The sequence below is a fragment of the Scyliorhinus canicula genome, chromosome 8 (genome assembly GCF_902713615.1).
Source record: "Scyliorhinus canicula chromosome 8, sScyCan1.1, whole genome shotgun sequence".
Classification (NCBI taxonomy): domain Eukaryota; kingdom Metazoa; phylum Chordata; class Chondrichthyes; order Carcharhiniformes; family Scyliorhinidae; genus Scyliorhinus; species Scyliorhinus canicula.
Window position 1 is genome coordinate 196,129,720 of NC_052153.1, and position 26,261 is coordinate 196,155,980.

General features: G+C 46.2%; 1 protein-coding gene across 1 annotated transcript in view; it reads left to right on the forward strand.

The window, feature by feature from the left end:
- Positions 1-26,261, forward strand: part of LOC119969953 (coiled-coil domain-containing protein 152-like) — a 101,146-nt gene that overhangs the window by 51,794 nt on the left and 23,091 nt on the right. The window contains exons 4-6 of the mRNA XM_038803920.1: positions 5,485-5,549; positions 10,033-10,135; positions 24,946-25,073. Coding sequence (XP_038659848.1) covers positions 5,485-5,549; positions 10,033-10,135; positions 24,946-25,073 — 296 coding nt within the window. The remainder of the gene's footprint in view (positions 1-5,484; positions 5,550-10,032; positions 10,136-24,945; positions 25,074-26,261) is intronic.

Genomic DNA, 26,261 nt, shown 5'->3' on the forward strand with positions numbered 1-26,261 from the left:
CCAGTTTAATATGGAAACATTTTATCCAGATGCTCTTATTTGTGAGATGAACAAAAGACAAACACAGGTTCACGATTCAACCCAAATTTATTCACAATCACAATAAAACAGTTACTCTCCAGAATCATCCCCAATATTATCGGCCCAAGATTTTAACATGGCCCTGCCAATGAACTTGATCGAGCTGTGGGTCCAATCCTCTGAGTTGTCGTCACCTCAGGGCCCTCGTCTGCGATGGTCGTTCTCGCTTACATCTGTATCTGGCTCGTCGCTGAGTCTGGTCTGTTGTCTTTGTGTCGAGTCTCTGCTGGGGAGGGTCTCTGGGTGTCTCTTCCTATCTCACTCTTTGTGCCCTTCCAGAAGTTTCTCTGGCTCTCAGCCAATGAGTTCACTGTGCGGGGGTCACAACACCCAGCTAGACCCAGTCCTCTGCCCTCTCCCCGTAACCCCACCTAACCTCTGGACACTAAGGGGCAATTTTTTAACATAGCCAATCCACCTAACCTGCACATCTTCGGTCTGCAGACACGGGGAGAATGTGAAAACTGCACACAGACAAGACCGGCATTGAACCCAGGTCCCTGGCGTGGTGAGGCAGCAGTGCTAACCACTGTGCCAGCATGCCACCCGCCATTGCCTATTCCAACTCTGCAGGATACGAAAGACTCCCCTCAAGGAACATCCTCAGGTGTATTGTCTGAATGTAACCTTATCCCATATAGGGTAATAAGAACATAAGAACTAGGAGCAGGAGTAGGTCATCTGGCCCCTTGAGCCTGCACCGCCATTCAATTAGATCATGGCTGATCTTTTGTGGACTCAGCTCCACTTTCCGGCCCGAACACCATAACCCTTAATCCCTTTATTCTTCAAAAAACTATCTATCTTTACCTTAAAAACATGTAATGAAGGAGCCTCAACTGCTTCACTGGGCAAGGAATTCCATAGATTCACAACCCTTTGGGTGAAGAAGTTCCTCCTAAACTCAGTCCTAAATCTACTTCCCCTTATTTTGAGGCTATGTCCCTTAGTTCTGCTGTCACCCGCCAGTGGAAACCACCTGCCTGCATCTATCCTATCTATTCCCTTCATAATTTTAAATGTTTCTATAAGATCCCCCCTCATCCTTCTAAATTCCAACGAGTACAGTCCCAGTCTACTCAACCTCTCCTCATAATCCAACCCCTTCAGCTCTGGGATTAACCTAGTGAATCTCCTCTGCACACCCTCCAGCGCCAGTACGTCCTTTCTCAAGTAAGGAGACCAAAACTGAACACAATACTCCAGGTGTGGCCGCACTAACACCTTATACAATTGCAACATAACGTAATGGCAGGAAAACAATGTGGCAGAAAGTCTGGCTGCGTCTGGACAATCCACAGCAATCCACAACAATTGATCTATCGGAATAGGGCCAATCTCTGATCTCCTGTTTACAGGATAAGTCCCTGGCTAGCCTGTCTCTGATCAATGTATTTGAACTTTGCTGTTTGAATTCCCATCAGGCCTGCCTGTGGTTTTGACTGGAGTTTACTTTAAAGTGTCCAATTCTGAATTTAAAGTATCCAATTCTATGCCGGGCCTAAGATTCAGGCCTTTGGCCATTAAACCACATTGACCTTCAACAGCCGCAGCTATTTTCCTTTGCTGGCAATATTCCCATCAGCGGAGTGTTTTCTCCCAGATTCCCATTGACTCCAGTTTTGCTAGGACCCCTTGATGCCGCACTCCGTTAAATGCTGCATTGATGTCAAGGACTGTTACCTTCACCTCGCCTCTGTAGTAAAGCTCTTTTGGCCAAAGTTTAATTTGTGCTGCAGCTGATGCCCCCTATGCCTCAGCAGTAGTGCAAAGACATATTATTTTCCAATATTATTGTGGGATACTGTGAAGCAGGCTAGTTGGGGCCATGTGTGTGTATGTTTTTGCGTTATAATTAATTAATTAAACTGATGACAGTCAGACTGCAAGTCTTAAATCATCAAAGGGTTAAGTCTAATAACAGGCATTTTGAAGTGGGGATGAGCAAAGCTAAAATGGGATAAATGAAGAAAATGGATAGAAATTTGCATGAGGAGATAAAGAAGGTTTTTTTATGTTTATTTGGTGAATTTGTAACGGTAAATATAAGCAAGGTTGAAATTAACAAAGATCATGAATAAATAAAGCAATGTTATTAAGTTTTTCCTCCCAAAAGTAGTGGCCTTAAGGCAACATGACATTTTTTTATATTCTGGAAAAGGTAAGTTCCAAAGTAAGAACCATGGGTTTAAAGATGTAAGAGAAAAAACATATTTATTGAAAGATTGAGAACTGTGTCTGGAGTAAAGACCATGTGATATCTTGAAGAGTAGGCTGTGCGGAGGACAGACTGTGAAGTAAGCAGCCTCCAGCCAGCTCCAAAGAAGTGTTTATTATTTCCAGAAAGCATGGTTTTGTTTTAAGGCTTGGATTTTGATTGTTGAGTGAGAGGGAGAGAGAAGCCCTTATGAAATACCTCCCCTATAACAACATTGGTTGCCTTTCGGTAATATTGCTGGAATTTTATAGACAAGGATCTATATGGACTGTTGTCTGGGAAAGTATGTTTATTTCTGAGTCTAGCTGAGTAGAAAATTTTGGGAAATATTTGTAAGACTAATTTTAACTGTGTAAATGTTATCTTGTGTGCTTACGTTTTCTTCTCTTTCATGAATAAATGTTTTAATTGGATATTTAAAATCTCCAACAGTGTTTTAGGAATCTTTACTTCTGACTTCAGTACAGATACCTTGTAATAAAATGGTGACAGTTTGATCATGCTTTCCTTTGGAATTTGGCCAGTCCAGCAAATACCACCTGCTGTATCATAACAATAGTGCTGCACAACACGATGGAGCCTATCCTCAATGTGAAGATGGGACTTTGTCTTCACAAGGCCCTTGCGGTGGTCACTCCTACCTGATACTGTTCCCAGGTGTTCCCAGGTGTTAGTAAGGGGAATTTTGCAGGATTGACCGGGCTGAGTTTGCCATTGATGTTACAAGTGCCCAGGTTGCTGTCGGGTGGTCTGTCTGGTTTCATTCCTTTTAATTGGCATTTTAGCAGTTAGATACTACAGAATTACTTGCTCGGCCACTTACGAGTCAACCATATTTCTGCGGGCCTGGAGTCACATGCACGCCAAACCAGCTTTGGACAGCAGCTTTCCTACTGTTCCAGACGGGATTTTGCAACAATGGTTTTCTTGGTCATCGTTAGATTTTTAATTCCAATATTTTTATTGGATTCAAACTTCACCATCTACCATGGTGAGGTTGTAACCCAGGTCCCCAGAGCATCACCCAGTGATTTGGATTTGGATTTTGTTTATTCTCACGTGTACTGAGGCACAGTGAAAAGTATTTTCCTGCGAGCAGCTCAAACAGATCATTAAGTACTTGGGAAGAAAAGGAAATAAAAGAAAATACATAATAGGGCAACACAAGGTATACAATGTAACTACATAACACCAACATCGGGTATATGAGGTCAGTCCATAAGAGCGTCATTTAGGAGTCTGGTAACAGTGGGGAAGAAGCTATTTTTGAGTCTGTTCGTGCGTGTTCTCAGACTTCTATATCTCCTGCTCGATGGGAAAAGTTGGGAATAAGAGTGAATAAGCCGGGTGGGAGGGATCTTTGATTATGCTGCCTACTTTCCCCAGGCAGCGGGAGGTGTAGATTGAGTCACTGGATGGGAGGCAGGTTCGTGTGATGGACTGGGCAATACCACAACGCAGTCGTCTCCCCTCATGTATCATGTGTCTACCTGAAAGAAGGTCCTTGGCTTGTTATCTTCTAATGAATTGCCCTGAGCTGTTTTCTTGGCAAGTTTTGTCAGTGATGTTGCTTCCCACACTCATCATGGAATCATCATAGAATTAATAGTGCAGATGGAGGTCATTTGGCCCATCGAGTGTACACCGGCCTCTGAAAGAGCACCCTCTCTTGTTATGCTCTTGGCGTAGCATAAACGGCTTCCTTGATGTTCACTCTGACAAAGGAAGGTTCAGACGTGGAGATAACTTCAACACATTTATTGAACTATTTACAATTCTCCTATTCGGGTTCGCCACTACTGTTAATCCTTCTATAGCTACTCAGACTGACAAACCAGTCTGCTACAATCCGCGTGGTGGGTGTGATATTGAATCAACCCTGTGTCTCTACTCACTGAGTGTCTCCACTGGAAAAAGGAAGACCGTGTGTGCTGTGTCCTTTATATATGGGTTGGTGTAATGTCCCCCTGTGGTAGTGTCACCTCTGTGCGTATCGTAAATGCCCATTGGTCATGTCCTATCTAACTGATCTATTGGTTGAGTGTCTGTGTTTCATGTCTCTGGTACTCCGTCTAGTGTCTAGCTAGTCTACATGTATTTACATTAACTCCTTGTGTATTCACAGTGATGCATATCACCACACACCCTACCAAAGCCCACACCTCCACCCTATCCCAGCAACCCCACCGAACTTTCGTACACTACGGGGCAATTTATTACGGCCAATCCACCTAACCTGCACATCTTTGGACTGTGGGAGGAAACCGGAGCACCCGGAGGAAACCCACGCAGACACGGGGATAACGCGCAGACAGCGAGCCAAGCCGGGAATCGAACCTGGGTCCCTGGTGCTGTGAAGCAATAGTGCTAACCACTGTGCTACCATGCCACCCCTCTCAGGGCATGACGAGGAGGCAAGTCTCAAGTCTACTTCAACCAGAATGGGAAGCAGACCCAGGCTGTTGGCATCATTCTGAATCATGTGCTGGTCATCTAAGCTTCCCAACTGCCTAGTTATATTGTACAGTAAGAAGTCTTACAACACCAGGTTAAAGTCCAACAGGTTTGTTTCAAACACGAGCTTTCGGAGCACGGCTCCTTCTTCAGGTGAATCAGGCCATTCACCTGAAGAAGGAGCCGTGCTCCGAAAGCTCGTGTTTGAAACAAACCTGTTGGACTTTAACCTGGTGTTGTAAGACTTCTTACTGTGCTCACCCCAGTCCAACGCCGGCATCTCCACATCATAGTTATATTGTAGTGATCATAACTATGAGCCTGTTAGCTCTGAGACCTCCAGCGTTGGATTTGGAGGGTACCCCAGAATGCACTGGGGAATCCCTTTTGGAGGTTCCCAGGTAACGGTTCAGCCAGCAATTGGCCGGAAGGGCTAACTTCTCCTGGACTATTGCGTTGGACTGGGAACATCCAACAAAGCGATTTGAATCTCTAACTTTGGGTGGCTCTGATAGTTTTCCATTCATATGGCACAGTGTGTTCGGAGAATTGACCCTTTACCTCTGCTGGGTATCTGTGGGAAAAAACTTCACTCCATTTACTTCACGATGAATGGGTTAGTTTCTTGTTCTTAATGAGAAAAATCATATATATTTAATCGTATGCTTTTAGTTTTGAAATTATGCCTTGGTTAATTTAATACATTTAAAAAAAAATCTCTATTCATACAGATGAAAATGAACATTTAAAAAAATGCATCCAAGATCAAGAAGAGAATCTAAACGTGATTGAACTGGTAAGTTCTGGCAAATACAACTTTCGCCTCAATTTAACGCTGTGAAGATTCGATCTGACGATGGAGAGTTTTCTTTAGCAGGTGCAGTTGACGATTAAATTTCTGCTGTTGTGATTTTATTCCCCATAATCTGACACTTCGATATGTAATATGTGCAATGCAACTGGAAGAATGGGGTATTACGGCAGAGCTAATAATAAATACTGCGCTGTTCAAATCCCAGAAGGGGAACTGGAAGCTATTTCCTCACGTTTGTTTTATTTGCAATTTGTATAGTACGAGGATAGGTTTTGTAATCCAGAAATGATGTCCCCGATTATTTGCGATGATTTTGTAGGAAAGTAAATGTTTATTAAGAAATAGGAAAAAATAAACAAAGTAGAATCAGAACAATGGCTTCACACAGCACCAACATATTAACACAGTTCCACACAATATTCATTTAACACCTTCAAAGCTCACCCTCTCAGTATCTGTTCAGCAACACCTTACAGATTTTACAACCAATCGAAGTCCAGTAATTGTTACCACACATTGCCCTTAATATTTCTTGGGGTGCCCCCTGAGGTTAACAGCAGCTGGCTTTTCAAAGCCGGCTTTGTTCACATTGTTTGCTCAGAGTTGGTCAGCAATTCCTGCTGTCAGCTGAGATCTAACACAGCTATCCCCATAGGCTTCAGTATCTCCTTTAATACGTTCTTTTCCTTTGATCGCTTCATTGTCTCACACAGTCTCTTCAGAAATGCTCTCTCCTAGAATTGATTCACTTTATTCCTTTACTTTGGGTTTTTGAATTTTAAAGAAGAGACAACTAACTCACTCTGCCCATGCATTACCTATGGCACCTTTGTTTTATACCCTGCATATCTTACCCTTTGAACCACACAAACCCATTCAAATCTACTCCTGTTCAATAAACATCCTAACTAAATTACCTCATGTAAACATCTATTTGAAGCTTTTCTAAGCTCATTGCCCTATCAAACCCACAGTTTAGATTCAGACAGTCATGTGGTCCCATGCTTTAATTGTCACTCAATACCCGAACAGTTAAAAAAAATATTACTAACAGAAAAATATGACAATTTCTTGGGTTTTCCTGGTGGCATTGAGATAATGTTAATAGACACGTCATCCATGCCAGGTGGTAGAATTTGAATTTAATTCATCAAACTGGAATTAAAAATGATGATGGCCTTTTTCAGAGAAAGCCCCAACTCTCTCCCTCCCTTTCCTCACACTGCTGTTTGTCATCCTGGAGTTCAGTTACTAGTGGTGTACCGCAAGGATCTGTTTTGGGGCCACTGCTGTTTGTCATTTTTATAAATGACCTGGAAGAGGGTGTAGAAGGATGGGTTAGTAAATTTGCAGATGACACGAAGGTCGGTGGAGCTGTGGATAGTGCTGAAGGATGTTATAGGTTACAGAGGGACATAGATAAGCTGCAGAGCTGGGCTGAGAGGTGGCAGATGGAGTTTAATGCGGAAAAGTGTGAGGTGGTTCACTTTGGAAGGAGTAACAGGAATGCAGAGTACTGGGCTAATGGCAAGATTCTTGGTAGTGTAGATGAACAGAGAGATCTCGGCATCCAGGTACATAAATCCCTGAAAGTTGCCACCCAGGTTAATAGGGCTGTTAAGAAGGCATATTGTGTGCTAGCCTTTATCAGTAGGGGGATTGAGTTTCGGAGCCACGGGGTCATGCTGCAGCTGTACATAACTCTGGTGCGGCCGCTCCTGGAGTACTGCGTGCAGTTCTGGTCACCACATTATAGGAAGGATGTGGAAGCTTTGGAAAGGGATCAGAGGGGATTTAGTAGGATGTTGCCTGGTATGGAAGGAAAGTCTTACGAGGAAAGGCTCAGGGACTTGAGGTTGTTTTCATTAGAGAGGAGAAGGCTGAGAGGTGACTTAATAGAGACATATAAGATAGTCAGAGGGTTAGATAGGGTGGACAGTGAGAGTCTCTTTCCTCGGATGGTGATGACCAACATGAGGGGACATAGCTTTAAATTGAGGGGTGGTAGATATAGGACAGATGTCAGAGGCAGTTTCTTTACTCAGAGAGTAGTAGGGGTGTGGAACGCCCTGCCTGCAACAGTAGTAGACTCACCAAATTTAAGGGCATTTAAGTGGTCACTGGATAGACATATGGATAAAAATGGAATAGCGTAGGTCAGATAGGCTTCAGATGGTTTCACGGGTCGGCGCAACATCGAGGGCTGAAGGGCCCGTACTGCGCTGGAATGTTCTATGTTCTATGTTCTAAAACATTAACATGGAAGAAATTATTTATTTTGCCCAAAACTTGAGTGACCAGTCATATCAACCTCATGGCTACAAAAGGAAGTAACTGCTTCAAAGAGCTGGCTATCTCAAGGAGCTCACCAGTATTCAGGTAGAGAAGTTCCCCTGCTCAGCATATCTCTCACTCAATTCCACCTGTCCAAAGGTAAGGGGACAAAAGATGGGGAAATGGAATAGGTAAATATGATGAGGACTTTTGTTTGCATGGGAAGTCTATATTATATATGGAGCACACCAGAATGACAGGGAGTGGGATAGCTTGATCTTGGTTTCGGGCAAGGCTTGGCACATCGAGGGCCGAAGGGCCTGTTCTGTGCTGTACTATTCTACGTTAAATAAAAACATAGACAGGCTGGGTTCAATGGCTTTTTCTGAGTCCTATGTACTTCTTTGTATATCAGCTGTGTTTCAATGGGTGGGGGTAGGGATGGTGGGAGACATAATAAAAAGAGCAGGGTTGTGACATTTTTCTTGCCAGCTAACACAACAAATTATTTCAACAAATACACAAACTGCATGGTATATGCTCAGCTACTGAGATACTGGTTGGACTGTAGGCGAGGCACATATTTGTCGCTGCACTCCAGAAATGTAATTGGCTACATGTTTATACTCAAGGTGGGTAGCAGTAGTTGGGAAAATTCCCGGATCAACCTGCCTGCGTCAGAAGAAAATGGCAGGATTTTCATCCTGGAGCCGTGGGTGTGGGCTGCAGTCAGTCCATCAACCCCAGAAAGGAATCAGAGGGCAGCACGGTAGCATTGTGGATAGCACAATCGCTTCACAGCTCCAGGGTCCCAGGTTCAGTTCCCGGCTGTGTCACTGTCTGTGTGGAGTCTGCACATCCTCCCCATGTGTGCGTGGGTTTCCTCCGGGTGCTCCGGTTTCCTCCCACAGTCCAAAGATGTGTAAGTTAGGTGGATTGGCCATGATAAATTGCCCTTAGTGTCCAAAATTGCCCTCAGTATTGGGTGGGGTTACTGGGTTATGGGGATAGGGTGGAGGTGTTAACCTTGGGTAGGGTGCTCTTTCCAGGAGCCGGTGCAGACTCGATGGGCCGAATGGCCTCCTTTTGCGCTGTAAATTCTATGATCTACAGGGGCTGCTATGTGCAGACGTGGACTGTTTAAAATACCCGTCACACTGCTGTGGGACTTTGATACAATTATAAAAACAGCCCTCCAGCCCTTACACCTAACACACCCTCACCACCCACAAACTCCCATACCTCATTCAGGCCACTTCTTTATGAAATGAAAATCGCTTATTGTCACAAATAGGCTTCAAATGAAGTTACTGTGAAATGTCCCTAGTCACCACATTCCGGAACCTGTTCAGGGAGGCTGGTCCAGGAATTGAACCCACGGTGCCTTGGTCTGCTTTAAAAGCCAGCTCTTTAGCCCTGTGCTATCCTGAGTAAATAAACATGGTGCAGTTGACAGCATAGATCAGATAGCCAGAACAGTCAATCGAGTGGTGCAACCTGGGGCTCAGGTGCTACACTACTCTAATGGATGTTTAGGCTCACAGCCTGATCTCACTTTTGCTCTGTACAGCTGTAGCAGCACGCAACATTCTCCCCCCCCCCCCCACCACCACCATTATGCTCAATTCCCCTTGCTATAATGCCAACATTTCATTTGACTTCCTAATCAATAATAATAATAATCTTTATTGTCACAAGTAGGCTTACATTGCAATGAAGTTACTGTGTAAAGCCTCTAGTCTCCACACTCTGGCGCCTGTTCGGGTACAGAGGGAGAATTCAGAATGTCTAATTCACCTAACAGCACGTCTTTCGGGATTGTGGGAGGAAACTGGAGCACCCGGAGGAAACCCACGCAGACACGGGGAGAACGTGCAGGCTCCGCACAGACAGTGACCCAAGCCGGGAATCGACCCTGGAATCCTGGGGCTAAACACTGTGCTACCATGCTGCCTGTGCTAATCACTTGCTGCACCCGCAAACCAACCTTTTGTGATTCATATATCTGGACACAAGATCCCTCTACGCTGTAGAGTTCTGACATCTCAATCAAATATGCCCTCAATCTTCTTTGCTGTGGGAACCATTCCAGCTTCTCCAACCTATCCGTGGCCATAGATTATAATCCCAGTACCCAGTGAACGGTGCAGATGAATTTTTAGCCCTGAGTCTCATTGCAGTATGTTTGCAGGAGAACAAAGAAAATGTTGAGAAGCTGTTGTTGGAGATGAAAACAATGGAAAAGGAGCACAATGTGGAATGTGCAAAGATTCAGCAAGACCTGAACAGGAAATGTGAGTATACTTTCAGCAGGAGACAGAATGGTCAGGGTTTCTGAATGGTGATAACCAGCCCAAAGCAGCCCTGCTACAGAAAAAACCAGCCCAAAGCAGCCCTGCTGCAGAAATAACCAGCCCAAAGCAGCCCTGCTACAGTAATAACCAGCCCAAAGCAGCCCTGCTACAGTAATAACCAGCCCAAAGCAATCCTGCTACAGTAATAACCAGCCCAAAGCAGTCCTGCTACAGTAATAACCAGCCCAAAGCCATCCTGCTACAGTAATAACCAGCCCAAAGCCATCCTGCTACAGTAATAACCAGCCCAAAGCAATCCTACTACAGTAATAACCAGCCCAAAGCCATCCTGCTACAGTAATAACCAGCCCAAAGCCATCCTGCTACAGTAATAACCAGCCCAAAGCAATCCTACTACAGTAATAACCAGCCCAAAGCAATCCTGCTACAGTAATAACCAGCCCAAAGCAATCCTGCTGCAGAAATAACCAGCCCAAAGCAGTCCTGCTACAGTAATAACCAGCCCAAAGCAATCCTGCTACAGTAATAACCAGCCCAAAGCAGTCCTGCTACAGTAATAACCAGCCCAAAGCAATCCTGCTACAGTAATAACCAGCCCAAAGCAGCCCTGCTACGGTAATAACCAGCCCAAAGCAATCCTGCTACAGTAATAACCAGCCCAAAGCCGTCCTGCTACGGTAATAACCAGCCCAAAGCCATCCTGCTACAGTAATAACCATCCCAAAGCAATCCTGCTACAGTAATAACCAGCCCAAAGCAGTCCTGCTACAGTAATAACCAGCCCAAAGCCATCCTGCTACAGTAATAACCAGCCCAAAGCAATCCTGCTACAGTAATAACCAGCCCAAAGCAATCCTGCTACAGTAATAACCAGCCCAAAGCAATCCTGCTACAGTAATAACCATCCCAAAGCAGCCCTGCTACAGTAATAACCAGCCCAAAGCAGTCCTGCTACAGTAATAACCAGCCCAAAGCCATCCTGCTGCAGAAATAACCAGCCCATAGCAGTCCTGCTACAGTAATAACCAGCCCAAAGCAATCCTGCTACAGTAATAACCAGCCCAAAGCCATCCTGCTGCAGAAATAACCAGCCCATAGCAGTCCTGCTACAGTAATAACCAGCCCAAAGCAATCCTGCTACAGTAATAACCAGCCCAAAGCAGTCATGCTACGGTAATAACCAGCCCAAAGCAGTCCTGCTACAGTAATAACCAGCCCAAAGCAATCCTGCTACAGTAATAACCAGCCCAAAGCAATCCTGCTACAGTAATAACCAGCCCAAAGCAGTCCTGCTACAGTAATAACCAGCCCAAAGCAGTCCTGCTACAGTAATAACCAGCCCAAAGCAGTCCTACTACAGTAATAACCAGCCCAAAGCAATCCTGCTACAGTAATAACCAGCCCAAAGCAATCCTGCTGCAGTAATAACCAGCCCAAAGCAGTCCTGCTACAGTAATAACCAGCCCAAAGCCCTCCTGCTACAGTAATAACCAGCCCAAAGCCATCCTGCTACAGTAATAACCAGCCCAAAGCAATCCTGCTACAGTAATAACCAGCCCAAAGCAGTCCTGCTACAGTATTAACCAGCCCAAAGCAGCCCTGCTACAGTAATAACCAGCCCAAAGCAGTCCTGCTACAGTAATAACCAGCCCAAAGCAATCCTGTTACAGTAATAACCAGCCCAAAGCAATCCTGCTACAGTAATAACCAGCCCAAAGCAGTCCTGCTACAGTAATAACCAGCCCAAAGCAATCCTGCTACAGTAATAACCAGCCCAAAGCAGCCCTGCTACAGTAATAACCAGCCCAAAGCAGTCCTGCTACAGTAATAACCAGCCCAAAGCAATCCTGCTACAGTAATAACCAGCCCAAAGCAGTCCTGCTACAGTAATAACCAGCCCAAAGCAGTCCTGCTACAGTAATAACCAGCCCAAAGCAATCCTGCTACAGTAATAACCAGCCCAAAGCAGTCCTGCTACAGTAATAACCAGCCCAAAGCAATCCTGCTACAGTAATAACCAGCCCAAAGCAATCCTGCTACAGTAATAACCAGCCCAAAGCCATCCTGCTACAGTAATAACCAGCCCAAAGCCATCCTGCTACAGTAATAACCAGCCCAAAGCAATCCTGCTACAGTAATAACCAGCCCAAAGCAGTCCTACAGTAATAACCAGCCCAAAGCAATCCTGCTACAGTAATAACCAGCCCAAAGCAGTCCTACAGTAATAACCAGCCCAAAGCCATCCTGCTACAGTAATAACCAGCCCAAAGCAATCCTGCTACAGTAATAACCAGCCCAAAGCAATCCTGCTACAGTAATAACTAGCCCAAAGCAATCCTGCTACAGTAATAACCAGCCCAAAGCCATCCTGCTACAGTAATAACCAGCCCAAAGCAGTCCTGCTACAGTAATAACCAGCCCAAAGCAGTCCTGCTACAGTAATAACCAGCCCAAAGCAGTCCTGCTACAGTAATAACCAGCCCAAAGCAATCCTGCTACAGTAATAACCAGCCCAAAGCAGTCCTGCTACAGTAATAACCAGCCCAAAGCCATCCTGCTACAGTAATAACCAGCCCAAAGCAGTCCTGCTACGGTAATAACCAGCCCAAAGCAATCCTACTACAGTAATAACCAGCCCAAAGCAGTCCTGCTACAGTAATAACCAGCCCAAAGCAGTCCTGCTACAGTAATAACCAGCCCAAAGCAGTCCTGCTACAGTAATAACCAGCCCAAAGCAGTCCTGCTACAGTAATAACCATCCCAAAGCCATCCTGCTACTGTAATAACCAGCCCAAAGCAGTCCTGCTACAGTAATAACCATCCCAAAGCCATCCTGCTACTGTAATAACCAGCCCAAAGCAGTCCTGCTACAGTAATAACCAGCCCAAAGCAGTCCTGCTACAGTAATAACCAGCCCAAAGCAATCCTGCTACAGTAATAACCAGCCCAAAGCAGTCCTGCTACAGTAATAACCAGCCCAAAGCCATCCTGCTACAGTAATAACCAGCCCAAAGCAGTCCTGCTACGGTAATAACCAGCCCAAAGCAATCCTACTACAGTAATAACCAGCCCAAAGCAGTCCTGCTACAGTAATAACCAGCCCAAAGCAGTCCTGCTACAGTAATAACCAGCCCAAAGCAGTCCTGCTACAGTAATAACCAGCCCAAAGCAGTCCTGCTACAGTAATAACCAGCCCAAAGCAATCCTGCTACAGTAATAACCAGCCCAAAGCAGTCCTGCTACAGTAATAACCAGCCCAAAGCAGCCCTGCTACAGTAATAACCAGCCCAAAGCAGTCCTGCTACAGTAATAACCAGCCCAAAGCAGCCCTGCTACAGTAATAACCAGCCCAAAGCAGTCCTGCTACAGTAATAACCAGCCCAAAGCAGTCCTGCTACAGTAATAACCAGCCCAAAGCAATCCTGCTACAGTAATAACCAGCCCAAAGCAGTCCTGCTACAGTAATAACCAGCCCAAAGCAATCCTGCTACAGTAATAACCAGCCCAAAGCAATCCTGCTACAGTAATAACCAGCCCAAAGCAGTCCTGCTACAGTAATAACCAGCCCAAAGCAATCCTACTACAGTAATAACCAGCCCAAAGCAATCCTGCTACAGTAATAACCAGCCCAAAGCAGTCCTGCTACAGTAATAACCAGCCCAAAGCAGTCCTGCTACAGTAATAACCAGCCCAAAGCAGTCCTGCTACAGTAATAACCAGCCCAAAGCAGCCCTGCTACAGTAATAACCAGCCCAAAGCAATCCTGCTACAGTAAAAACCAGCCCAAAGCAATCCTGCTACAGTAATAACCAGCCCAAAGCAATCCTGCTACAGTAATAACCAGCCCAAAGCAATCCTGCTACAGTAATAACCAGCCCAAAGCAGTCCTGCTACAGTAATAACCAGCCCAAAGCCGTCCTACAGTAATAACCAGCCCAAAGCAGTCCTGCTACAGTAATAACCAGCCCAAAGCAATCCTGCTACAGTAATAACCAGCCCAAAGCAATCCTACTACAGTAATAACCAGCCCAAAGCAATCCTGCGACAGTAATAACCAGCCCAAAGCAGCCCTGCTACAGTAATAACCAGCCCAAAGCAGTCCTACAGTAATAACCAGCCCAAAGCAATCCTGCTACAGTAATAACCAGCCCAAAGCAGCCCTGCTACAGTAATAACCAGCCCAAAGCCGTCCTGCTACAGTAATAACCAGCCCAAAGCAATCCTGCTACAGTAATAACCAGCCCAAAGCCGTCCTACAGTAATAACCAGCCCAAAGCAATCCTGCTACAGTAATAACCAGCCCAAAGCAGTCCTACAGTAATAACCAGCCCAAAGCAATCCTGCTACAGTAATAACCAGCCCAAAGCCGTCCTACAGTAATAACCAGCCCAAAGCAATCCTGCTACAGTAATAACCAGCCCAAAGCAGTCCTGCTACAGTAATAACCAGCCCAAAGCAGTCCTGCTACAGTCATAACCAGCCCAAAGCAATCCTACTACAGTAATAACCAGCCCAAAGCAGTCCTGCTACAGTAATAACCAGCCCAAAGCAATCCTGCTACAGTAATAACCAGCCCAAAGCAGTCCTGCCACAGTAATAACCAGCCCAAAGCAATCCTGCTACAGTAATAACCAGCCCAAAGCAGTCCTGCCACAGTAATAACCAGCCCAAAGCAGTCCTGCTGCAGTAATAACCAGCCCAAAGCAATCCTGCTACAGTAATAACCAGCCCAAAGCAATCCTGCTACAGTAATAACCAGCCCAAAGCAGTCCTGCCACAGTAATAACCAGCCCAAAGCAGTCCTGCTGCAGTAATAACCAGCCCAAAGCAATCCTGCTACAGTAATAACCAGCCCAAAGCAGTCCTGCTGCAGTAATAACCAGCCCAAAGCAATCCTGCTACAGTAATAACCAGCCCAAAGCAATCCTGCTACAGTAATAACCAGCCCAAAGCAGCCCTGCTACAGTAATAACCAGCCCAAAGCAATCCTGCTGCAGTAATAACCAGCCCAAAGCAATCCTGCTACAGTAATAACCAGCCCAAAGCAGCCCTGCTACAGTAATAACCAGCCCAAAGCAGTCCTGCTGCAGTAATAACCAGCCCAAAGCAATCCTGCTACAGTAATAACCAGCCCAAAGCAATCCTGCTACAGTAATAACCAGCCCAAAGCAGCCCTGCTACAGTAATAACCAGCCCAAAGCAGTCCTGCTGCAGTAATAACCAGCCCAAAGCAGCCCTGCTACAGTAATAACCAGCCCAAAGCAGGCCTGCTACAGTAATAACCAGCCCGAAGCAATCCTGTTACAGTAATAACCAGCCCAAAGCAGTCCTGCTACAGTAATAACCAGCCCAAAGCAGTCCTGCTACAGTAATAACCAGCCCAAAGCAGTCCTGCTACAGTAATAACCATCCCAAAGCAGCCCTGCTACAGTAATAACCAGCCCAAAGCCATCCTGCTACAGTAATAACCAGCCCAAAGCAATCCTGCTACAGTAATAACCAGCCCAAAGCAATCCTGCTACAGTAATAACCAGCCCAAAGCAGTCCTGCTACAGTAATAACCAGCCCAAAGCAGTCCTGCTACAGTAATAACCATCCCAAAGCAGCCCTGCTACAGTAATAACCAGCCCAAAGCCATCCTGCTACAGTAATAACCAGCCCAAAGCAATCCTGCTACAGTAATAACCAGCCCAAAGCAGTCCTGCTACAGTAATAACCAGCCCAAAGCAATCCTGCTACAGTAATAACCAGCCCAAAGCAGTCCTACTACAGTAATAACCAGCCCAAAGCAGCCCTGCTACAGTAATAACCAGCCCAAAGCAGTCCTACTACAGTAATAACCAGCCCAAAGCAGTCCTGCTACAGTAATAATCAGCCCAAAGCAGCCCTGCTACAGTAATAACCAGCCCAAAGCCATCATTCTACAGTAATAACCAGCCCAAAGCAGCCCTGCTACAGTAATAACCAGCCCAAAGCAGTCCTGCTACAGTAATAACCAGCCCAAAGCAGTCCTGCTACAGTAATAACCAGCCCAAAGCAGTCCTGCTACAGTAATAACCAGCCCAAAGCAATCCTGCTACAGTAATAACCAGCCCAAAGCAGTCCTGCTACAGTAATAACCAGCCCAAAGCAATCCTGCTACAGTAATAACCAGCCCAAAGCAATCCTGCTACAGTAATAACCAGCCCAAAGCAGTCCTGCTACAGTAATAACCAGCCCAAAGCAATCCTACTACAGTAATAACCAGCCCAAAGCAATCCTGCTACAGTAATAACCAGCCCAAAGCAGTCCTGCTACAGTAATAACCAGCCCAAAGCAGTCCTGCTACAGTAATAACCAGCCCAAAGCAGTCCTGCTACAGTAATAACCAGCCCAAAGCAGCCCTGCTACAGTAATAACCAGCCCAAAGCAATCCTGCTACAGTAAAAACCAGCCCAAAGCAATCCTGCTACAGTAATAACCAGCCCAAAGCAATCCTGCTACAGTAATAACCAGCCCAAAGCAATCCTGCTACAGTAATAACCAGCCCAAAGCAGTCCTGCTACAGTAATAACCAGCCCAAAGCCGTCCTACAGTAATAACCAGCCCAAAGCAGTCCTGCTACAGTAATAACCAGCCCAAAGCAATCCTGCTACAGTAATAACCAGCCCAAAGCAATCCTACTACAGTAATAACCAGCCCAAAGCAATCCTGCGACAGTAATAACCAGCCCAAAGCAGCCCTGCTACAGTAATAACCAGCCCAAAGCAGTCCTACAGTAATAACCAGCCCAAAGCAATCCTGCTACAGTAATAACCAGCCCAAAGCAGCCCTGCTGCAGTAATAACCAGCCCAAAGCAATCCTGTTACAGTAATAACCAACCCAAAGCAGCCCTGCTACAGTAATAACCAGCCCAAAGCCGTCCTGCTACAGTAATAACCAGCCCAAAGCAATCCTGCTACAGTAATAACCAGCCCAAAGCCGTCCTACAGTAATAACCAGCCCAAAGCAATCCTGCTACAGTAATAACCAGCCCAAAGCAGTCCTGCTACAGTAATAACCAGCCCAAAGCAGTCCTGCTACAGTCATAACCAGCCCAAAGCAATCCTACTACAGTAATAACCAGCCCAAAGCAGTCCTGCTACAGTAATAACCAGCCCAAAGCAGTCCTGCTGCAGTAATAACCAGCCCAAAGCAATCCTGCTACAGTAATAACCAGCCCAAAGCAGTCCTGCTGCAGTAATAACCAGCCCAAAGCAATCCTGCTACAGTAATAACCAGCCCAAAGCAATCCTGCTACAGTAATAACCAGCCCAAAGCAGCCCTGCTACAGTAATAACCAGCCCAAAGCAATCCTGCTGCAGTAATAACCAGCCCAAAGCAATCCTGCTACAGTAATAACCAGCCCAAAGCAGCCCTGCTACAGTAATAACCAGCCCAAAGCAGTCCTGCTGCAGTAATAACCAGCCCAAAGCAATCCTGCTACAGTAATAACCAGCCCAAAGCAATCCTGCTACAGTAATAACCAGCCCAAAGCAGCCCTGCTACAGTAATAACCAGCCCAAAGCAGTCCTGCTGCAGTAATAACCAGCCCAAAGCAGCCCTGCTACAGTAATAACCAGCCCAAAGCAGGCCTGCTACAGTAATAACCAGCCCGAAGCAATCCTGTTACAGTAATAACCAGCCCAAAGCAGTCCTGCTACAGTAATAACCAGCCCAAAGCAGTCCTGCTACAGTAATAACCAGCCCAAAGCAGTCCTGCTACAGTAATAACCATCCCAAAGCAGCCCTGCTACAGTAATAACCAGCCCAAAGCCATCCTGCTACAGTAATAACCAGCCCAAAGCAATCCTGCTACAGTAATAACCAGCCCAAAGCAATCCTGCTACAGTAATAACCAGCCCAAAGCAGTCCTGCTACAGTAATAACCAGCCCAAAGCAGTCCTGCTACAGTAATAACCATCCCAAAGCAGCCCTGCTACAGTAATAACCAGCCCAAACCCATCCTGCTACAGTAATAACCAGCCCAAAGCAATCCTGCTACAGTAATAACCAGCCCAAAGCAGTCCTGCTACAGTAATAACCAGCCCAAAGCAATCCTGCTACAGTAATAACCAGCCCAAAGCAGTCCTACTACAGTAATAACCAGCCCAAAGCAGCCCTGCTACAGTAATAACCAGCCCAAAGCAGTCCTGCTACAGTAATAATCAGCCCAAAGCAGCCCTGCTACAGTAATAACCAGCCCAAAGCCATCATTCTACAGTAATAACCAGCCCAAAGCAGCCCTGCTACAGTAATAACCAGCCCAAAGCAGTCCTGCTACAGTAATAACCAGCCCAAAGCAATCCTGCTACAGTAATAACCAGCCCAAAGCAGCCCTGCTACAGTAATAACCAGCCCAAAGCAGCCCTGCTACAGTAATAACCAGCCCAAAGCAGTCCTGCTACAGTAATAACCATCCCAAAGCAGTCCTGCTACAGTAATAACCAGCCCAAAGCAATCCTGCTACAGTAATAACCAGCCCAAAGCCATCCTGCTACAGTAATAACCAGCCCAAAGCAGTCCTGCTACAGTAATAACCAGCCCAAAGCAGTCCTGCTACAGTAATAACCAGCCCAAAGCAGTCCTGCTACAGTAATAACCAGCCCAAAGCAATCCTGCTACAGTAATAACCAGCCCAAAGCAGCCCTGCTACAGTAATAACCAGCCCAAAGCAGTCCTGCTACAGTAATAACCAGCCCAAAGCAGTCCTGCTACAGTAATAACCAGCCCAAAGCAGTCCTGCTACAGTAATAACCAGCCCAAAGCAGTCCTGCTACAGTAATAACCAGCCCAAAGCAATCCTGCTACAGTAATAACCAGCCCAAAGCAGCCCTGCTACAGTAATAACCAGCCCAAAGCAGCCCTGCTACAGTAATAACCAGCCCAAAGCAGTCCTGCTACAGTAATAACCAGCCCAAAGCAGTCCTGCTACAGTAATAACCAGCCCAAAGCTGTCCTGCTACAGTAATAACCAGCCCAAAGCAGTCCTGCTACAGTAATAACCAGCCCAAAGCAATCCTGCTACAGTAATAACCAGCCCAAAGCAGTCCTGCTACAGTAATAACCAGCCCAAAGCAGTCCTGCTACAGTAATAACCAGCCCAAAGCAATCCTGCTACAGTAATAACCAGCCCAAAGCAGTCCTGCTACAGTAATAACCAGCCCAAAGCAGTCCTGCTACAGTAATAACCAGCCCAAAGCAATCCTGCTACAGTAATAACCAGCCCAAAGCAATCCTGCTACGGTAATAACCAGCCCAAAGCAGTCCTGCTACAGTAATAACCAGCCCAAAGCAACCCTGCTACAGTAATAACCAGCCCAAAGCAGTCATGCTACAGTAATAACCAGCCCAAAGCAATCCTGCTACAGTAATAACCAGCCCAAAGCAATCCTGCTACGGTAATAACCAGCCCAAAGCAGTCCTGCTACAGTAATAACCAGCCCAAAGCAATCCTGCTACAGTAATAACCAGCCCAAAGCCATCCTGCTACAGTAATAACCAGCCCAAAGCAATCCTGCTACGGTAATAACCAGCCCAAGGCAGTCCTGCTACAGTAATAACCAGCCCAAAGCAATCCTGCTACAGTAATAACAAGCCCAAAGCAGTCCTGCTACAGTAATAACCAGCCCAAAGCAATCCTGCTACAGTAATAACCAGCCCAAAGCAATCCTGCTACAGTAATAACCAGCCCAAAGCAGTCCTGCTACAGTAATAACCAGCCCAAAGCAATCCTGCTACGGTAATAACCAGCCCAAAGCCGTCCTACAGTAATAACCAGCCCAAAGCAATCCTGCTACAGTAATAACCAGCCCAAAGCAGTCCTGCTACAGTAATAACCAGCCCAAAGCAATCCTGCTACAGTAATAACCAGCCCAAAGCCGTCCTGCTACAGTAATAACCAGCCCAAAGCCGTCCTACAGTAATAACCAGCCCAAAGCAATCCTGCTACAGTAATAACCAGCCCAAAGCCGTCCTACAGTAATAACCAGCCCAAAGCAATCTTGCTACAGTAATAACCAGCACAAAGCAGTCCTGCTACAGTAATAACCAGCCCAAAGCAGCCCTGCTACAGTAATAACCAGCCCAAAGCAATCCTGCTACAGTAATAACCAGCCCAAAGCAGTCCTGCTACAGTAATAACCAGCCCAAAGCAGTCCTGCTACAGTAATAACCAGCCCAAAGCAGTCCTGCTGCAGTAATAACCAGCCCAAAGCAATCCTGCTACAGTAATAACCAGCCCAAAGCAGCCCTGCTACAGTAATAACCAGCCCAAAGCAGTCCTGCTACAGTAATAACCAGCCCAAAGCAGTCCTGCTGCAGTAATAACCAGCCCAAAGCAATCCTGCTACAGTAATAACCAGCCCAAAGCAATCCTGCTGCAGTAATAACCAGCCCAAAGCAATCCTGCTACAGTAATAACCAGCCCAAAGCAGTCCTGCTACAGTAATAACCAGCCCAAAGCAATCCTGCTACAGTAATAACCAGCCCAAAGCAATCCTGCTACAGTAATAACCAGCCCAAAGCAATCCTGCTACAGTAATAACCAGCCCAAAGCAGTCCTGCTACAGTAATAACCAGCCCAAAGCAGTCCTGCTACAGTAATAACCAGCCCAAAGCAGTCCTGCTGCAGTAATAACCAGCCCAAAGCAGTCCTGCTGCAGTAATAACCAGCCCAAAGCAATCCTGCTACAGTAATAACCAGCCCAAAGCAGTCCTGCTACAGTAATAACCAGCCCAAAGCAGTCCTGCTACAGTAATAACCAGCCCAAAGCAGTCCTGCTACAGTAATAACCAGCCCAAAGCAGTCCTGCTGCAGTAATAACCAGGCCAAAGCAATCCTGCTACAGTAATAACCAGCCCAAAGCAGTCCTGCTACAGTAATAACCAGCCCAAAGCAGTCCTGCTGCAGTAATAACCAGCCCAAAGCAGTCCTGCTACAGTAATAACCAGCCCAACGCAATCCTGCTACAGTAATAACCAGCCCAAAGCAGTCCTGCTACAGTAATAACCAGCCCAAAGCAGTCCTGCTGCAGTAATAACCAGCCCAAAGCAATCCTGCTACAGTAATAACCAGCCCAAAGCAATCCTGCTACAGTAATAACCAGCCCAAAGCAGTCCTGCTACAGTAATAACCAGCCCAAAGCAATCCTGCTACAGTAATAACCAGCCCAAAGCAGTCCTGCTACAGTAATAACCAGCCCAAAGCAGTCCTGCTACAGTAATAACCAGCCCAAAGCAGTCCTGCTACAGTAATAACCAGCCCAAAGCCGTCCTGCTACAGTAATAACCAGCCCAAAGCAGTCCTGCTACAGTAATAACCAGCCCAAAGCAGTCCTGCTACAGTAATAACCAGCCCAAAGCAGCCCTGCTACAGTAATAACCAGCCCAAAGCAGTCCTGCTACAGTAATAACCAGCCCAAAGCAATCCTGCTACAGTAATAACCAGCCCAAAGCAGTTCTGCTACAGTAATAACCAGCCCAAAGCAGTCCTGCTACGGTAATAACCAGCCCAAAGCAGTCCTGCTACAGTAATAACCAGCCCAAAGCCATCCTGCTACAGTAATAACCAGCCCAAAGCAGTCCTGCTACAGTAATAACCAGCCCAAAGCAATCCTGCTACAGTAATAACCAGCCCAAAGCAATCCTGCTACAGTAATAACCAGCCCAAAGCAGCCCTGCTACAGTAATAACCAGCCCAAAGCAGCCCTGCTACAGTAATAACCAGCCCAAAGCCGTCCTGCCACAGTAATAACCAGCCCAAAGCAGCCCTGCTACGGTAATAACCAGCCCAAAGCAATCCTGCTACAGTAATAACCAGCCCAAAGCAACCCTGCTACAGTAATAACCAGCCCAAAGCCATCCTGCTACAGTAATAACCAGCCCAAAGCAATCCTGCTACAGTAATAACCAGCCCAAAGCAATCCTGCTACAGTAATAACCAGCCCAAAGCAGCCCTGCTACAGTAATAACCAGCCCAAAGCAGCCCTGCTACAGTAATAACCAGCCCAAAGCAATCCTGCTACAGTAATAACCAGCCCAAAGCCATCCTGCTACAGTAATAACCAGCCCAAAGCAGCCCTGCTACAGTAATAACCAGCCCAAAGCAGTCCTGCTACAGTAATAACCAGCCCAAAGCAGTCCTGCTACAGTAATAACCAGCCCAAAGCAGTCCTGCTACAGTAATAACCAGCCCAAAGCCATCCTGCTACTGTAATAACCAGCCCAAAGCAATCCTGCTACAGTAATAACCAGCCCAAAGCAGTCCTGCTACAGTAATAACCAGCCCGAAGCAATCCTGCTACAGTAATAACCATCCCAAAACAATCCTGCTACAGTAATAACCAGCCCAAAGCAGTCCTGCTACAGTAATAACCAGCCCAAAGCAGTCCTGGCACAGTAATAACCAGCCCAAAGCAGTCCTGCTACAGTAATAACCAGCCCAAAGCAGTCCTGCTACAGTAATAACCAGCCCAAAGCCATCCTGCTACAGTAATAACCAGCCCAAAGCAATCCTGCTACAGTAATAACCAGCCCAAAGCAATCCTGCTACAGTAATAACCAGCCCAAAGCAGTCCTGCTACAGTAATAACCAGCCCAATGCAATCCTGCCACTGACTTCAATGGAAATGCGAATCCCTGCACTGGGCCATCAATGATCCCAGTTTTGTTGTGTGGTACTTTTTAATTTGCAGCCATGCACGACCAGTAACTTAATGGGGACAGGTAGTCAGCAGTGAGTCTTTGTGACTGGATGCACAAAGCTAAGGGGGTACATTGGTAAGCACAACAAAGGAAAAGCCTGGAGCAGAATATTCCGGGGAGGCGGATGACTCACCACCCCTCACCCCCGGAATGGCATTGGGAGATGCCACTTTGGCTAAGGGTACAGTCAAGGTAGATTGTGTTGAAGGGATAAGTGAGGGCAAACAAGCCCAGAGGTGCCTGGATGACAAAGGAGATATAAATTCAGATAAAGAAGTGAGCTTATGGCAGGTGAGAGTGAAAAGTACAATTGAGAACTGGGCTGACTATGGAAGTTTCAGAGAGGAGGCAAGGAAGCAAATAAGAGATATAAATAATAATAACCTTTATTGTCACAAGTAGGCTTACATTAACACTGCAATGAAGTTACTGTGTAAAGCCCCTAGTCGCCACATTCCGGCGCCTGTTCGGGTACACAGAGGGAGAATTCAGAATGTCCAATTCACCTAACAGCACATCTTTCGGGATTGTGGGAGGAAACCGGAGCACCCGGAGGAAACCCACACAGACACGGGGAGAACGTGCAGACTCCACACAGACAGTCACCCAAGCCGGGAATTGGACCTGGGACCGAAGAGCTGCGAAGCAACAGTGCTAACCACGGTGCCGCCGTGAATGGAGTGAGACTAACAGCTAACATTAAAGGAATGCCAAAGTATTCACTCGGCATATAAATAGTAAAATGGTGGTGAAAGGTGAAGCGAGAATGATGAGGGACCAAAAAGGGAATTTACACATGGAGGCAGGAGGCTATTAAAGGATTGAATGGATTTAAATGGACGAAAAAGGAATTGCATTGAAGTATTAAATAGCTCCTTTGAATCTGAAATTGCCAAAGAAGATGTTGCACAGGCCACGGTAAAGGAGAATGTAATTCAGGCACTAGGAGGGTTTAAAATCGAAAAGGGGAGGCATTACATAGAATTTCTGTACTTCAGATTGGTAAGGCACTGGGAACCGATGTATCATAGATGTATCATAGAATTTACAGTGCAGAAGGAGGCCATTTGGCCCATCGAGTCTGCACCGGCTCCTGGAAAGAACACCCTACCCAAGGTCAACACCTCCACCTTATCCCCATAACCCAGTAACCCCACCCAACACTAAGGGCAATTTTGGACACTAAGGGCAATTTAGCACGGCCAATCCACCTAACCTGCACATCTTTGGAATGTGGGAGGAAACCGGAGCACCCAGAGGAAATCCACGCACGCACGGGGAGGATATGCAGACTCCGCACAGACAGTGACTCAAGCTGGAATCGAACCTGGAACCCTGGAGCTGTGAAGCAATTGTGCTATCCACAATGCTACCGTGATGCCCAAGGATATGTCCAAGGATACTGAGGGAAATGAGAGCAGAAATTGCGAAGGCACTGGCCATATTTTATCCCTCTACTTCAGAATCAGGAATGGTGCAACACTGATGAAGGAGCTACGCTCCGAAAGCTAGTGATTCCAAACCAACCTGTTGGACTCCAACCTGGTGTTGTAAAACCTGAAGTGACAGAGATTGGAAGAATTCTAATACTAAATAATAAAACTTTAGTGAATTTAAGGTCAGGGTTTGAGATACATAAATAGGAATCACACGCCCTGCCCGTGTGTGCGTGGGTTTCCTCCGGGTGCTCCGGTTTCCTCCCACAGTCCAAAGATGTGCGGGTTAGGTGGATTGGCCATGCTAAATTGCCCGTAGTGTAAGATTAATGGGGGATTGTTGGGTTACGGGTATACGGGTTACGTGGGTTTAAGTAGGGTGATCATTGCTCGGCACAACATCGAGGGCCGAAGGGCCTGTTCTGTGCTGTACTGTTCTATTCTATGAAAGAATGAAAGTGTAATTTATTAAATTTATGAAAAATGTATATTTTATAAATACAAACAAAAATCTAGCGTCAAAAATAAAGAGTATTGTTAAATCTATAAATGCCAATCGTTCAGCTGCAGTTCATTACATTTGCTAATTCCACTTCTGTTTATTAATATTTGGTTAAACTATTTGCCAGTTGAATCAAAGGAGGACGAGCTCAATGGAATTATTGACAAAAAGGAAACAGAGATTCAACTACTGAACAGACAGATACATTCTCAGGAGAGAGAGAAACAAAGTGAGATCATCAAATTGCAGATGGAGGTAAGGACAGAAGTAATGAGATGGTTAGACCAGCCTTTGAAGGAGATGCTAGGGAGGAGCTTTTGCCTCAAGCTTCCCTAATGGCCTGATCGGAGGGTAACTTCCTGGCTTCCAGGCATCGGATTTGGGGCGGTGAGGGGGGGGGGGGGGGGGGGGGGGGGGGTGCACCCTACAAATGTGTTGAGGAATCCCTCTCGAAAGTTCCCAGAATAGTTACCCTGAAAGAGTTAGAAGTAATAGAAGTACTTCTAAATTCAGCATAACTATTAAACACCCCCCCCCCCCCCAACACTCTGGATGCCGACTAATCAACCCCCGAGGTATTCCCAACTCCCTGACCCTTCGACACTCATAGGATTCCTCCCTCCCCCTGACCCCCCAGCCACAAAGCTTTGACAAAGAGTCATCCGGACTCGAAACATTAGCTGCTGCCAGACCTGCTGAGATTTTCCAGTATTTTCTGTTCTTGTTCCACAAGGACAGCCTGGGACACGACTGTGGGGGGCTTTCCCCAGTGTGACAACACTCTCTCCCTTGTGTCAGACACCACTGAATCTGCCCACGCCTGCCACAAATGCCAACGTGAAGCTGGCAGGCCTCCTGATCTTCAAACGCCCCTGGCCAGCCAGACTGTCTGGTGTGCAAAGGTGACTTGCTAGTGGGATATCAATCAGGCCCAGCTGTTAAATTGGCTTGCCTTGTTAGTTTATAATAATAAGAATAATAACCGCTTATTGTCACAAGTAGGCTTCAAATGAAGTTACTGTGAAAAGCCCCTAGTCGCCACATTCCGGCGCCTGTTCGGGGAGACCGGTACGGGAATTGAACCTGTGCTGCTGGCATTGTTCTGCATTCCAAGCCAGCCAGCCCACTGTGCTAAACCAGCACCCAGAATTAAATTCTTCTGTTAAAGGAGAAGGGGTGCGTGGCAGTGTCCCCTTAAAATTAAATTGTGCTCTTCATTCTTAGAAAATACACACGTTTCATTCTCAGGATGTATTCACAGCAGGCTGTCATCTCAGAGAAAACACTGTCTCATCAAAGATAATGACTTCTCCAGAATGTTAATGTAAGATAACTAATGAAAGCTAATTCAAGTACTTCTAATGTTTATTTAAAGTTAATTTTCACTACCAGGTGAATGTCAGGACATAAGACTTACATTTTCCCTGACACTTCATTCCCAGC